Source organism: Tachypleus tridentatus, chromosome 9 (assembly GCF_004210375.1).
Source record: "Tachypleus tridentatus isolate NWPU-2018 chromosome 9, ASM421037v1, whole genome shotgun sequence".
Taxonomy (NCBI): Eukaryota; Metazoa; Arthropoda; class Merostomata; order Xiphosura; family Limulidae; genus Tachypleus; species Tachypleus tridentatus.
In genome coordinates, this window is record NC_134833.1 from 41,436,396 (window position 1) to 41,451,357 (window position 14,962).

Genomic DNA, 14,962 nt, shown 5'->3' on the forward strand with positions numbered 1-14,962 from the left:
ATAAATAATATAGATCCTTTGATATTTTGTACATTCATAAACTACTCGTTACAAAGTCAGAGAAATTATACTAAATAATCATAAGACACATCAGTAATTTTAATTAAAATATTTCATGAAAACACATTTTGAACAACACATTTTTTCTTTTCTTTTAGATTCACACAGCATGTTTTTACGAAACTGCCACGATGTTAATCTACTTTAAATAATTTCACAACTGTTTAATTTGTATGTAATTTAACTTTTGAATTCACGGTTTCATAATTAATATCTCTTTGTGACGACTTTCTTCAGTCACTGTTAGCTTATACATTGTAATTTTTATTAATATGATACGTTTCTCTAGTGGTTCAGATCCCCCCCCGCTGACTCAGCGGTATGTCTGTGGACTTACAACGCTAAAAATTGGGTTTCGATACCCGTGATTGGCAGAGCACAAATAGCCCATTGTGTAGTTTTGCGCTTAATTTAAAACAACAACCGGTGGTTCAATAGTAAGCTCAAGAGCAGACAGCGCGAGAAATATGCATTCTATTCCCAGGGTGTATGTATATATCGCAAACAGCTCACTGGATAAGGTTATGCTTAAAGTTCAGTGAGGGTAATTTATAATTTTCTTCACATTGCATAGGATTGAATGAATGAACTTCAGTATTTTTTCAAACTTAAAGACTATTTGAGATGAAGACAAATGAAGATTTACTCATCTCTTTCTATTTGGTGAACGAAACTGTTGACTTTCTACTGTTCTTCTGTCTTTTATTAAAAAAATAAATGAATGATGTGTTAGATCTTAATTTTAATTTGTTTTAATTGACACTTAATATAGTCATGTTGAGTTCTAGACAACACCATTTCTGACGTTTTTCTCAAAACTAAATTGTTTGACTTACAGAGGTTAAGTACTTTATGTTAAAACAATTTCGAATTCTTACCACGTCGTTACAGTTCATCTGGTAATATTCGTTCACGTTCTAACTGATGACTGAGCATTTCAATTGCAAAATACTCCATCGTCAGGCCGTCACGTTTAAAGCACAGTCTTCTTCTTGCAGGATTTCCATAAACCATCTAGTGTTTGAGGATGAAATTCCTTGAATAAGTGTTGATCTACAAGACATGAGAAAAGTAAAAGATAATAAGGGATAAGTGGACACGTCCAAATGAAAACTTTTCCTGTTTTATTATTCTTAACTTTTACGCAAACGGGAGTTTATTGTGAGACATATCTAAAAATATAAATAAAATCACAACTTATATCTCCAGTAACTCCAGTATTATTAACTCAATATTTCGCTATTACAGCTTTTTCGGAAGCTTTCGATATCCTACAAGTTCACAAATCCAGTTAAATGTAAATTGTAAGACTGTCATTCATAAATCGAAAATTGATACACGTGTTTAGAAAGTTCATATTATTTTAAAATAATATCAATCATTTTTGAATTAATGTGGTTAGAACAAATGAACTAAAAACATCATTGAATTTAGAATAGATGCGTTACATAACTAAAATAATTATTCATATTTGTATTGGCAAGTACTTTTTTCCATTTTACACCAGAAGGCCTAAAACTATCTTGAAATAAGTCTGCAACAAGTCGTATCCCAACTGTTGTAAGCACTTCGCGGTATCTTGTAACATGTAAGAATAACGAACACAAAGGTCAGTGGTGAAAACATTCCACCGAACAGTATAGAAAATAACCAAGCGTCTCCGTTTGGAAAAACGGTGTAAGTCAAGGTACACAAATTGCTTTCCTGACATATTAAGCAGCTGAATCTACAACGCGAAATACTTGTGAAGAGCTATGCTTAATTAGTAAGACTGAATTTACCTATTTAGTCTTCCTAAACTGAAATAATTCAGTGTAAAGTGAATAGACTTACAACAGAACAATTAGTTTTTAGTTGTCGTTGATGTATTTTATAATTTATTACAGAGAGTGTCAAGAATCTTGTCGATCCACGCTACTGAAACCAAATTAACGAGCTTCCTTTATCGACAGACTAATCAGGGTGAAGAACTCCAGATACTCTTAAGAAAGAGAATAAATAAGTTAAGGACATCATTGCATTTGCTAATTACTCAGCCGTACAGTTAGTATATCTTTAAAATATGGGAGAGGAAGATATTCGATCATCACCTGGCTTAAACATGGACCACGAGTATCTTCGAAAGATTGAGTATAATCAACACACGAGGCAGCAACAGGTTAGTTTCATTAATGCTAACCGAGTCATACACAAACATAACTAGAAAAGTAATAATGAAACTTAGAAATATTATTGTGTTACACGTCTATTGAAGACTTATGCACTTGGTTCTAACAACTTAGATCTATTACGTCTCATAAGATCTCTATCTTTCTAGATAATTGGCAGAAATTAAAACTATTAATAAAGCTTTTAAACATGGCTAACATGGACGCATTTTCCAATTATCTTCGTTGTTCACGGAATTTGTACAGAGTGAAATGAATTATAATATTTAGAAATGACTGTAAATGTGTTTTGTTTAGTTTCTGTATTTTGTAGCTGGTACACTTATACTAATAAGCACGATAGATGTGGACTATTATTATGTTCTTGTAATGAAAGCTATTTATTGTCTTCGGTTAGAGGTCACTAGAAATCGACTAAAATGAAAACAAGTGGATAGAATAACAGTGTTGTCAGTTAACAAGATTGTCACAGAGTTTTAAATAACCAGTTGGTTTTATTCGACAAAAAGCTTACAATGTACTAGACAACTACGGGAATGAGTCAGCGAAAATCATTTTTTTTTTATATTTTGGTTCATCACTATTTAAACACTGCATGATTTCATATTAACAAAATAATTAACTTGCATAATAGGATATCTGCTGCAACCCACACTTTAAACTTTTTGCATATTTGGCTTAACCCTCAAACTGCCAATTTGTTTTAACACTGATGAAGTCAATATATTGAATATTATTGAACATTTTTGTGAAAACTGACTAAACAACTGGGCGAAAGCACTCATTTTAAGTGTAAAATACACACGAAATCTCAATAATAATTAGTGAAATTAATATTGATGATGATCTTGTTAAAAACATATTATGTTACTAGAGTCCTTCTAACCAACAAATTCTTTGTTCATTGTCAAGCACGAATATATACAATGGGTTATCTGTGCTTTGTCCACCCAGGTATTGAAACACAATTGTTAACGCTATAATCCTCAAGCTTACTGCTGATCAACTGGAAAGCATCAGCAAAATCATTAACCACAAGTAATTTGGTTCATAAATAGTTAAATATATATATTTAAAAATCCGACAGAGATTCATATAAATAATTCTAGGAATCAAGATAATTTCGTTTTAACCTAACACAAATACAAGAATGAGAGAGATTTTCTTTGTAATTATCATGTAAACGTCAAACAATTAAAACATTATTGTTTGGTTGAAATTAAGCATAATGTTACACAAGAAAGTATCTGTGCTCTGCCCACCCTGGGTTTCGAAACCCTGTTTCTAACGATGGAAGTCTGCAGACATTCCGCTGTGTCACTGGGGTGGTAAATTAAAATATATTGAACAAAGTATATCTACCGACTTTTCTTCCTATCATGTTGAAGCAAAATGGTCTTTAAATCAGAATACCTCAAGTAAGCTAGTCATGTTTATCGGAAACAACAGTGAAGTATTTACTGAATATTGTTGTAAGTACACAAGGCAAGGTGATTAGGGTACTTAACTCGCAATCTGAAGGTTGCGGATTTGATTCCCCATCCTACCAAACACACTCGCCCTTTCCGTCGTGTTATAAAGAGCGGTCAGTCCCACTATTCGTTGGTGATGGCTAGCTGCCTTACCCTAGTCTTTCGCTGCTAAATTAGGGACGGCTGGCGCAGATAGCTCTCGTGTAGCTTTGTGCGAAATTGAAACCAAACAAACCTGTAACTGTGCGCAACATTTCATTTAATTAACACGTAGTTTTGTTTATCAATTTTTTTATAGAAGCTAAACGCCTTTCGTTTACTCAGATTCTTTGAAAGGGCAGAAAAATGACGTGAATTGTAATGATTTTTCGCGCCATGTACCGAAGAATTTTCTTTAAAATAAATAAACGTTTGTCTCGTGACTGAACGTACAATATTCCGTGTACTGATAACTTACACTTTTGATGTAAACAAATAAGCTTCCTTGTTCTTTTTTTCCTGTCTGTATATAAATGAAGAGAAACAGTGATTTGAATAGCTTGGCATTTTAAAATTGTGGGCATTATAATTACGTCCAATCTTAACTTTCGTTCGTATAAAAGTATCGATGGGTAGTGTTTACGGACGACTATACCTCTCATCTCACTTATAAATTATAGACAGCTGTTGTAAACAGTCCTGAAGCAGCTTTGCATGAAATTCAATAAATAAAGAAACAAATATTGAGAAGTACAATATCGCCATATCCTGGCTGACGTAATAATTATAATGAAATTAATTTCTATCTGTAAAATGTGTATATATTCTTATCATCTTACAGAACATTTTAACTTTATTGTTATGATGTTTTTACATTTATTTCACTTACGTTAAAAAACGCTTCAGTTACAACTGATTTCGTTAAACATTTCTACTTCAAATTTAAAAATTAAACTTATATTCTCGAAACATATACAACATTTTCCAGATTCTGTGTGTAATTAGCCAAATTATTTTCTTAATTTATCGGAACATTTACCAAGTTCACAGTTAAATTATTCTGGGTTGTTAGAAACATCATAAACACCTATTACTGACGGAAAAAAAGTACCTATTTGTAACAGATTTCCTCCATGAGCATTCCCTTGTCTTTGATTTACAGCAAATTAAAGAAATGCGTGTTGTATTTCGCTACATACAATTTAGTAAAATTATAATTATTTGTGTGCTTAAGTGTTTCTCACCCGTTATGGGTCGCAAGATAGATCGTACAACGCATGCTAGAAAAGTTCGTTTTTCATATATTCCTCGGCCGAAAATAAAATTAGAACGGTGGATATTTGATGACTGCGACACGTTCGTAACGGTGGCACGAAGGTAAAATGTGGACAATCGTGATCTAAGTGTCGCAAAGGCTACGCATTGGCGGTTCAGTCTCTCATAAAAGAAAATAATGAGTAACATTGTGTAGCCTACATAAGACAACTTCCTCCCGTCGATTCTTAGGAAAACAAGACGGCCAAACAACAATAGTTGATCTAAAAAAACCTCGTTGTGAAGTTTTTCACTCCAACTCGAATGCCAACTGGAACGAAGCCAGGCTTTGGCCACAGGACCATAATCCATATATGGGACATGAAGGATGTTGACATCACCAGAAAAGATAGTCTTAGCTCTGGTGTCATCATGCTCTTTCCCTAGATTACCAGCATGGCCAGGTATTCAGAAAAACTGGATAGAAAGGGATGACAGAGAAAACTGAGTCAATCCTTTCTGAACGTATAAAAGAAAAGGGTAAGAATTGGCATTCCAGGACCACTAGAGAGCTCATGCAAACAGTAAAATTAATGTACTGTTTAGCTTCTATGTGATATAGGGCAAGAGAAATGGTATACAACTCGGCAATGAACACATAATCCCTAGCGAGGATCCTATGATCAACTACCAAGCCGCAGTCAATCATAACAAAGCTCACAGAATTACCTGATTTCGAACTATCCATAAAATATGAGAACAGAAGAATATTTCATAAGATATTTGTTATAGAGAAGACGGCACTTCCAATCGCACTCAAATGATTTAAAGATAGGTTACAAGTGGGGATGGTAAGAAATTATGGTAGCATTGATCGATCACCAGGTACAAAAGCCAAAAAGAGGAATTCTAGATTGTTTATTCTGAAAAAGTCATTTCCCCTTCCTCAAGGAAGGGAGGCACAACCCAAGGTGAGATACAATGGTATGAATAGAAGCTTGATAGCATATTGTAAAGAAAGATGCAAATGGTGGAGGTGAAAATGATGTTTGTGGGACTCGTTGCACAGATTCTATACTGGAAAATTGCAGAAGGCCCCTGATGGTGAACAGGGTTCAACATTCTCAAGGCAGAGGGCTTAGCAGAACTATAAATCAGAGGCCCATAGTCCAGTTGAAATTTATAAAGGCATGATACATCTTCAACGTAGAACATCAATCCGTTTTTAAAGAGGTGGAAGAAAGAACATGGAAGATGATCAGTGCCCTTGAACACTTGATACAAAGCTGTTTTAAATGAAAAACGAAAGTAAATCTTACAGTGAAAGATAAGCCTTAAGTACTTTGCCTCAGGAGCTACAAAACAAAACACTACCAAGACAGATCTCGGAATTAAGATGTAAACCCCATTGGTGGCAAAAATGAATGCAAACAGTTTTGGATGAAGTGAAGGTAACAGCGTTTGATGTGGTTCACTTCAACAAATAAGTAAGGGCATTCTGGAACTGCTGTTGATTAAGTCTTATGTATGATATCCAACAAGAAATGTGGAAGTTGTCGATATAGAGACTGTAGGAGGAAGTTGTTTAGTGATAAAATTGATCTTGATACTGAAAAGGATGACACTCAAGATACAACCTGAGGAGAATTCAAATGCTGTGTGAAAGAACAGGAAAAGATTGAAACTCCCGTCAAGTAAAAAGTTACTAATATAAAATGCGTAAATGGCTATGAAACCCATATGAGTGGGAATTCTTTAAAATACCAAACCTCTGCGTAGTTTTATAAACCCTCTGAGGGTCAGAAAAATCCTAAACAAGATGTTTTTCTTATGGAAGACCTTTCTGATTGAGGTTTCATGATGAATCAGGTGATTCATGGTGGAGTGGTGTCTTCAAAAAACATATTGTGAAGGCAAGAGTAGATTATTTATTTCTAGAAACCAAACAAGTCATGCATTAACCATCTTCTCTAATACCTTACAGAGACAGCAATATAAGCAGTTGGACGATAACAAAAAGAAATCATCTGATCCTTCCCAGACTTTTATAGAAGTAGAACAATAGCTTGCACCATTTATCAAGAAAAACGTTCTCCTGTCATATTCTGTTAAAAACAATCAGAAGTAGAGTAAGAGAGGCAGGAAAAAGATAGCATAGCATGTCGTAATGGATGTCATCAGGCCTGACCAATGTACTACCAGATTGATGAAGAGCGAGTTTCAGACCCACTAGGATAAATCAACGACTATAATCTTAGATATGACCAGCCCTAAAGAAAATGGGTGATGGCTCAGCCAGATACTTGATGGCAAAAATGGAGAGAAAAACATAAATCCTGGAAAGTTTCATTATTGTATTCGTCAAGAAAATTGGTGATACTCTAAACATCATCAACATTCTGGCAATTGGATAATAAGGTAAAAAGAAAAAGAAGATGGGAAAAGTACTTTCATTGATCTTCCGAATCTTGTCTCATATAATTTTAGAATTGTTGGTAGAAGATATGCTAGTGATAAACTTCATGTCTGGCCTGCCGAGCAGGAGCATGGGCCCACTAGAAAGGAATGAAGTTGAAAAGAATGGGATACCTGTTAAAGGTATCTATGGTCATTTCTGAGCTTCCATGCCTACTGCCAGGCAGGTGACTACCACGGACAAAGATACTATGGGAAGCATATTGAGATTTTAGGGGATAGAATGAACAAATATTTTAACGATACAATCAGTTTTACTGCCTCTATACAGTCATAGATGAAAGACTAATAACAGCACGATCTAGTTCCAAGGAGTGGCAAAGGAGGACCGGTTATCCTGCCCCAGCTTCAACCATGGCACTCGGGTCGGGTGTTATTGACCACAGCCAACCTCCCTTAAAACGATGGAAAAATTATCACTATTCTGTAGCTCATTGTAAATCCTCCAAGAAAAAGAAAAATAGCCAAGGAGAACAGACAGATAGACCAACAGCAGTAAAAGGTTAACTAGGTACAGAAAATAGGTAGCAAGAGCGGTATTGAAAAGAGACAGGTTGTGTTTAAAGAAAAACCCTACCATCATTATCAACTTTACCCCAACAGGGGATTATGTTGATTAAAGTCTTCCAGAATGATAAATGAAGACAGCAGCTGTTCTGTGTGATTGCTTGTAAATCTCCTCAGGAGACAGGTAAAGAGAACATATGGTGATTATATAACCCAAGGATGTTTTGAATGGTTAAAGAGTCCAAGGGAGTATCAAGTGAAACAAACAAAGTGGGTAGATAATGGTTAGCCAGTAGTGCTACTCCTCCGAGACTCATCCTTTCACACAACTTGTCATTCCATTGTAATGAAAAATGTTGAAACGTGACAGTATCAGCAAGTCTCAGGAATGTTTCCTCTAAGAGAGACACAAAAGATAATAGGAATCGATAAGACCTTAATGTCAACTAAATTAGAATGCAAACCTGTATCAAAGTGACCATTTTTATTTAGGTCGAGGAGAACTTGGCGAAGATCTTTCCTGTTTCTGAATAAAACATTTCTATTTAGTAGAAAGAGGTCTGTCGACCTCCTTGGAACCTACCATGAATCGACTGGGCTGATCTCTATCAAAAGAGACTCCAGAGACTAAGGGCCTGACAAAATTATGGTCCAACACTGCAAGACCAAAGATCATGGATCTGAGCAGTTACTAAAAACAAAAGTGGGGAAGAGACAAAAATAGACATGGACTTGAAAACTCATATCATGATGGGCAAAAGACTCTTCACGTGAAGGCACAAAAATATCTGTCTGCATTCCCACTGCAGCAGTTGAATGGAAAGCAGCAGAATATGTTTGACACAGAACAGAGGACAACAACTGCCAAGTCTCAGGGTAAGAAATGTTGGTTACAATACAAAAACATTATACCTATTTATCCTTCACCCACTTAGGACAAGTAAGTGGGGTGGGAGCCATTACAATTGACGCAGTAAAGTCCAATTAATATTCGTAGATGTCAAGATCATTGCCACCACAACAAGCATACGTCAAAGAACCATAACTAGACGCCTTCGAATGTTCAAACCACAGACACTGAAAACATTTAAGAGTATTGGGAATTTTAGAAAATACCTTACACTTCATATAAGTTTCTAATAAAATGAAAAGTCGTTATGAAGTCAATGGTACTAAGACTAGATTCCATCAAGATAGCATGGTATGGCTGAAGAATTTTAGTCACAAGGAAGTTAAAATTCCAAAACTATGTAAGTTTTGAGAAGGATCATAGGTTTTAATTAAAAGAATAAATAACGCAGTTAACAAAATCAAGAAGACAGGTGATGTAAGTCAGAGACCATCATCTAAGATCGTCGTTTGAAGCATTCTGGAGAGAAAATGGACAACGTAGTAACTCTAGAGCAGATTTCATCAGTGAAAAGTAATCTTATCGAGGAGTCAAGACTTTTTGTCAGTCATTTCTGGAGTATCATCAAGTATACAACCGCCAGTAGATTCATTAGATCATTTGCCTATGAAGAATTTCCCCAGTGAAAGGACAGCTAGTGACAATAAGAAACAAGAAGTCATCAATTTTCATTCCATGGGCCTTTTATAGCCACCGCTTAGACTTGCTGATTGGACAGTTTAGTGCTTTATTTTTAGTATTAGAATTATTCAAGTAGTTCATAATCCACTAAAGAGGCAGTGTCGTAAGCTACGTTTTCATTGTTTTAATGTAGAAGTTAGCTAGTATGAGATTAATATTAAGGAAGTTTATAAAAATAACCATTGAATATCTAGAAAGTTCACGATTATTCCAATAATCAAGTAATTTTAAATAACATCTAGACATGAGTATCTTATTACAAGTATGAGTATTCAGTATGTTTGTGTGAATTATCAAGTTACTGAAATCTGGGAAAGGTTGATGGAGAAAATGTATCCAGGTGTCAGCTGGCTAATGCTTCTGTTAATTTGAGCTAAACAGTAAGTATGTCAACTCTGTCATGAATCGGGGAAATAAGGGATAAGAGGTCATTCCATCTGCACCGTGGAATATATTCAATCATTAGAAAAAAAATACTTTTCACGATATCACGTATTATAATTCGGTAAATTAGTTTAGTTGTAATCCTTAGAAATTCACATGAACTCGTGTGCAAAATAAATAAACAATCATTAACACTTTTTAAAAATTAGGGTTAACTTGCGTGCTTTTTACTTTGAGAATTGTGATGGCTTTGCAAAATGACACAACAGATCTTTGAACTTTTTCTAAACACATATTTTAGAAAATACATTTACAGAATAATCACATTTACCGAGAAATTATTACGTGGATTAAATTTATGAATACTATTTTGTCCAATTCATATATAAGTTTAAAACCGTTTCTTATCTGTTTGGAGTAACAAAAAAATGACATTTATTATTACAAATCTGTTTAAACAAAACAGTAACATAGTATTATGTCCCAGTTCTTGGGACATAGAATAAAACAGAAGTAGGCCCTAATATTTCAATGTAAATTTTTGTTTGAAAGCTTTATCATGTCAAATAAGAATTTGTAAATCATAATATTCCATGATCTTTGTTGTGTTTCTTATTGTTAAGCACAAAGCTACACATGGGTTTTTTAGCGTTATTACCTTTTAGACTTACCTCTGAGCACCGTACATTATATTTCATGAAAAATATACTAATGCAATGATCTTTTCAAATGTATCACACATAAAAAGTATATTGCTATTTGCAATAATATTAGTATTGCTAATTATTGAATATCACAGTTTTAAAGTTTGGTAAAATCATCACTTCTTTTTAGGATTACTACTTTTATAGAGGAAGTTAAAAGCATTTGACAAAATAGAGGTAAAAAAAATAATAAAATTTGAGATTCACAGTGGCACAGCGGTGACTCCCACCGCTGGAAACAAGGTTTCGATATTTTTGTTGGGCAGAGCACAGATAGCTCATTGTGTAGCTTTGTGCTTAATTCGAAACAAATATTTTTTTTTACTGAGTATTTTCTGTATATTTGTATTGCATAAAATATAATAAGTGAAACATACAGTATTACAAAGGTGAATAGATGAATAATATAAATATGTTGCTTTGTAAAAACTTGTAGAATTCAGAAGAAATTTGCTCGAGATCGGGTTATTTATATATTGATTATAATCGCAACATTAAAATTCTGGAAGCAAACCTAGGCTTACATAAAAAAGCTTATCAAAACGGCTTTTTTCCATCATTATTACGATTTTCTAAACTGGCCTTTTAAAAAATTGAATAAGCCTTGATTTAACTATGAACGTGTATGCAGTCTTAGCAGTTTACTTAGATAACTAGTCCAAATGCCGTTTTGAAGAATTTATACCCCACAACCGGCCCGGCATAGCCAGGTGGTTAAGGCACTCGACTTGTAATCCGAGGGTTGCGGGTTCGAATCCCCTTCACCCCAAAGTTAGGGACGGATAGCGCCGATAGTCCTTGTGTAGCTTTGCGCGAATTTCAAAAAACAAAGTAAGCACAACAGAACTAAAACAATTCTCGATGATTAAGATAAACTAACCAGTATCCAGGTTCATATTTCTTGTTCACTTTGATGTTTTGTTGAATTCTTCTTAATAATATTTTTTTCATGTTTTAAATTGAAAAATTATAGCACAAAGAAGACGCTTCTCGCCGTCACGAAACAGCCAAGTTAGCTCGAAGAGTTGGTTTTCCAGCCAAATCATCCAAACCAACAATGGAGATTTATCGGCCTCCAGGTAAAACGTTTTGCATAATAATATCCCTGTTTTTCACCTACAGGCTTTTCTCTTTTTTTTTTCTCGGAAAAATTGGTCACCTTTTTACTTCATGCAGGAATCTAGCCCTAATCTAAAATAAGATTTTAAAATATTTACAATTTTGACGGTAGTCAATTCTTTGTCAATTTGATTTTATCTGTTGATTTTAACCCTTAGCTACTTGACGGCTATGTATGCCAATCGTTCTTAATTTAGCAGTGATAAATATCCAACACCACCCACTGACAGCTCTTCGGCTTCTCTAATCGAGTAGTGGGAGTGACCGTTTATGCCCTCACGGATCACCTTGATAACAACGTTTGTTTGTTTGTTTGTTTTGGAATTTCGCACAAAGCTACTCGAGGGCTATCTGTGCTAGCCGTCCCTAATTTAGCAGTGTAAGACTAGAGGGAAGGCAGCTAGTCATCACCACCCACCGCCAACTCTTGGGCTACTCTTTTACCAACGAATAGTGGGATTGACCGTAACATTATAACGCCCCCACGGCTGGGAGGGCGAGCATGTTTGGCGCGACGCGGATGCGAACCCGCGACCCGCAGATTACGAGTCGCATGCCTTAACGCGCTTGGCCATGCCGGGCCTGATAACAACGTATATCTTACTATGAAACGTCTATGAATGGAGAGATTTTAGATCAAAACGTCTTGACTCAGGAAATAATAAAAGGATGTAATAATTAATTATTTCATAATTATTCTACTCCGGTAAGACATCGCTTTAGTTAAAGGACGTACAACGTAAAATCCTGGGGTTTGATTCCCCGTGGTAGACTCTACGCAAATATTTCATTATGTAGTTTGTTGCTAAGAATAAACAACAATCAAAGTCATCAAATTGTAGAACTTGTAATCTGAGGTGTTTAAAGATACGAATTCATTTCTGTATTATAAATTTGTTTCAACGTGTGTCATTGGAGGAGATGAGGTTGATACATTCTTTATATTTTACTGTGAAAATACGGGAACTGTTTAAGTTGAACCACGTTATTTTAAACAAAAATATACAAATGACACATATTTTGATCCATGCAGAAGTAACCAAGGAACATCACATTCTTAAGTTCAGTATTAATTAATACCTGGTATTCGAATTTCAGTTATTTATTAGATCAAAATCATTCATAGCTGCGCATAACATTAAAATCAACTTCATTCAAAATATTTCCATGGATAGGAACTTAATTTAATTCATGATTTTGAAATTAGGTAAATCAAATATTTTTTGTGAAATTTTGTATACTTTTCACTGTATTACATGCCATTATGTTTACAGAATTTAAAGTTTTTAATCCAAATGTTCCTTTAGTTGTATTCGCTAAAACTTAATTCACACAAAGGATATGTAACTTTTCCGTAGATCTTGCTCTCTGGTTTTTTCCATATTGCGGTAACGTAAATTATGAGTCATGTATTCAAGTCGTAGGCTTAAGTGAATGATAAACTATCTATGAAAGACCAGCTGGAAAGTACATTTTCCTATCAGCTCTAATTGGTCCAGCTAGGTCACTGATATTAGATAATGTTATCTAATGAATTTTACGTGGCTCTAAGTGTAACAGTGTAAGTAAAACTGTTTTCCAGTTTGTTTGTTTTTAGTAAAAGGAAATTATGTATTGTGAGAAAGAGTCATGCACCAAATTTGGAAATGTTTGGTTAGTTGACATTTGAGTTTTTATTTACACAGATTTATTGTGACATTGGATAATGAGAGGTGCGTTACATATTATAGACTTATATTGTTATTCTGTTATATCCGTTTGTAACTACTAACAGTATCGTTATTTACATTACCTTTGTGAGAATCACTGAGTTGGTACTTGAAAGAAGTAGACTTGTGTTGCATCTACTTTAGCTTTTTATATCCCTTTAAAAAGATATTCCCTGAAGCTTATGTTGATGTTAACCTGTTTTTTCTATCTTGTTTAATGTGGCTGAGTTAAACTGTTGTAAAATGAATGTATTTTCCGATGATAACTTAAACGACAGCTTTATAAAGGTAGACCTTTAGGTTTCTTCTTGGTTCAAGGTAAATTCTTTCTTTGTTAGGTGTAAGATTGTCGGGTGATATTTCAACCTTTATGAAGCAGTTTTCTGCTCCAGGAACAAATGGGCACACTGTTGCGAGTGACCTACGGTTTACCCCATCTCCAGAACCAGCACATCATAAAAACAAAGTACAGTTTCACGGATCTCAGTCGAAGTCTAGCGAGAAGAAGAGTGCCCTCAAACGCTCCAAAAGTTTTACAGGGAGAGAGGACATGACAACAGGAAGCACACACACGGACGGTTTTCCTGCAGAGTACCAAGATCTTATCAAAAGGGCTTTGCATGGTGAGTGGTGGTGTTATGTACTAGGAGAGACTTCTGCAGGAGTAAGTCGGTACTGTGAAATTAAATCATAGTACATAGCTTTAATCCTCTTATAAATCTTATAATGATCTAGACTAAAATCTCATTTGCAACAGGAACTTATTTGCAAAAGTATTTAAAACAAATTTGATATGATACATGCAGAAAACCACAAAATAAATTATTTTCAAAATTACATGTTTAACTCAGTGCTTAAATGCGAAAGCAGCTCTTCCATAATTCACCAGTATTAGTCATGTGTAATAACATGTTGGTAGATATGTGTCAGAAAATATTCAGTGCGCTTAGCGAAGTATGCCACATAAACTCTGACGTTATGGTCTTAACTGAAATAAATTAAGTAAGCTTCACCCTGTGCTTGGTAACTAAGAAGTGAGCTTGAGGGCTTATGATGCATTAATTCAAGGTCTAATCCTAATAATAGGGCACAGTGCAATTAGCATGTCTTGCACTTTTATGCTTAAGACAATTAAGTCTAAAACAAATCGCATTTTAGACGTTATTAGCTAGTGACACAATAAATTCTGACGTCATGTCATCTGAGAACATTTACTAGAACAGGCATATGAAAATTTATTCGGGGCGCGGGCAGGATAACAATTTTTAAATGTACTTGAGGCCACACCACAGACACAAAACTGTAGCTAATAATCCATATTTTAATACTATATAAGTTTAAAGTTCTAAAATTTACAAGGCAATATTAAAAAATCCTGAATTCCCTCTACAATGAGAAATGTAATGAGAGATGCTACTTTTGTAGCATTTAATAGGGAAATTGTGAACACTATGAAATTAGCCTAAATACTAGCTGGTAAAAACCTTAAGACCATACTGAAACGAAGCGTTAATCGGTAAACACGTAACGAAATTTAGTC

At 34.7% G+C, this 14,962-nt stretch overlaps 1 protein-coding gene across 5 annotated transcripts in view; it reads left to right on the forward strand.

Annotated features, from left to right (window-relative positions):
• Positions 1–14,962, forward strand: part of LOC143225127 (MIF4G domain-containing protein-like) — a 59,253-nt gene that overhangs the window by 27,727 nt on the left and 16,564 nt on the right. The window contains exons 2-4 of one of the 5 annotated variants that reach the window (XM_076453975.1): positions 2,013–2,218; positions 11,568–11,673; positions 13,761–14,045. In XM_076453975.1, the coding sequence (XP_076310090.1) occupies positions 2,123–2,218; positions 11,568–11,673; positions 13,761–14,045 (487 nt within the window). In that variant the 5' untranslated portion in view covers positions 2,013–2,122. Of the gene's footprint in view, positions 1–1,946; positions 2,219–11,567; positions 11,674–13,760; positions 14,046–14,962 lie in introns of all 5 variants that reach the window. The other 4 variants (XM_076453977.1, XM_076453974.1, XM_076453976.1 and 1 more) reach the window with 4 other exon arrangements.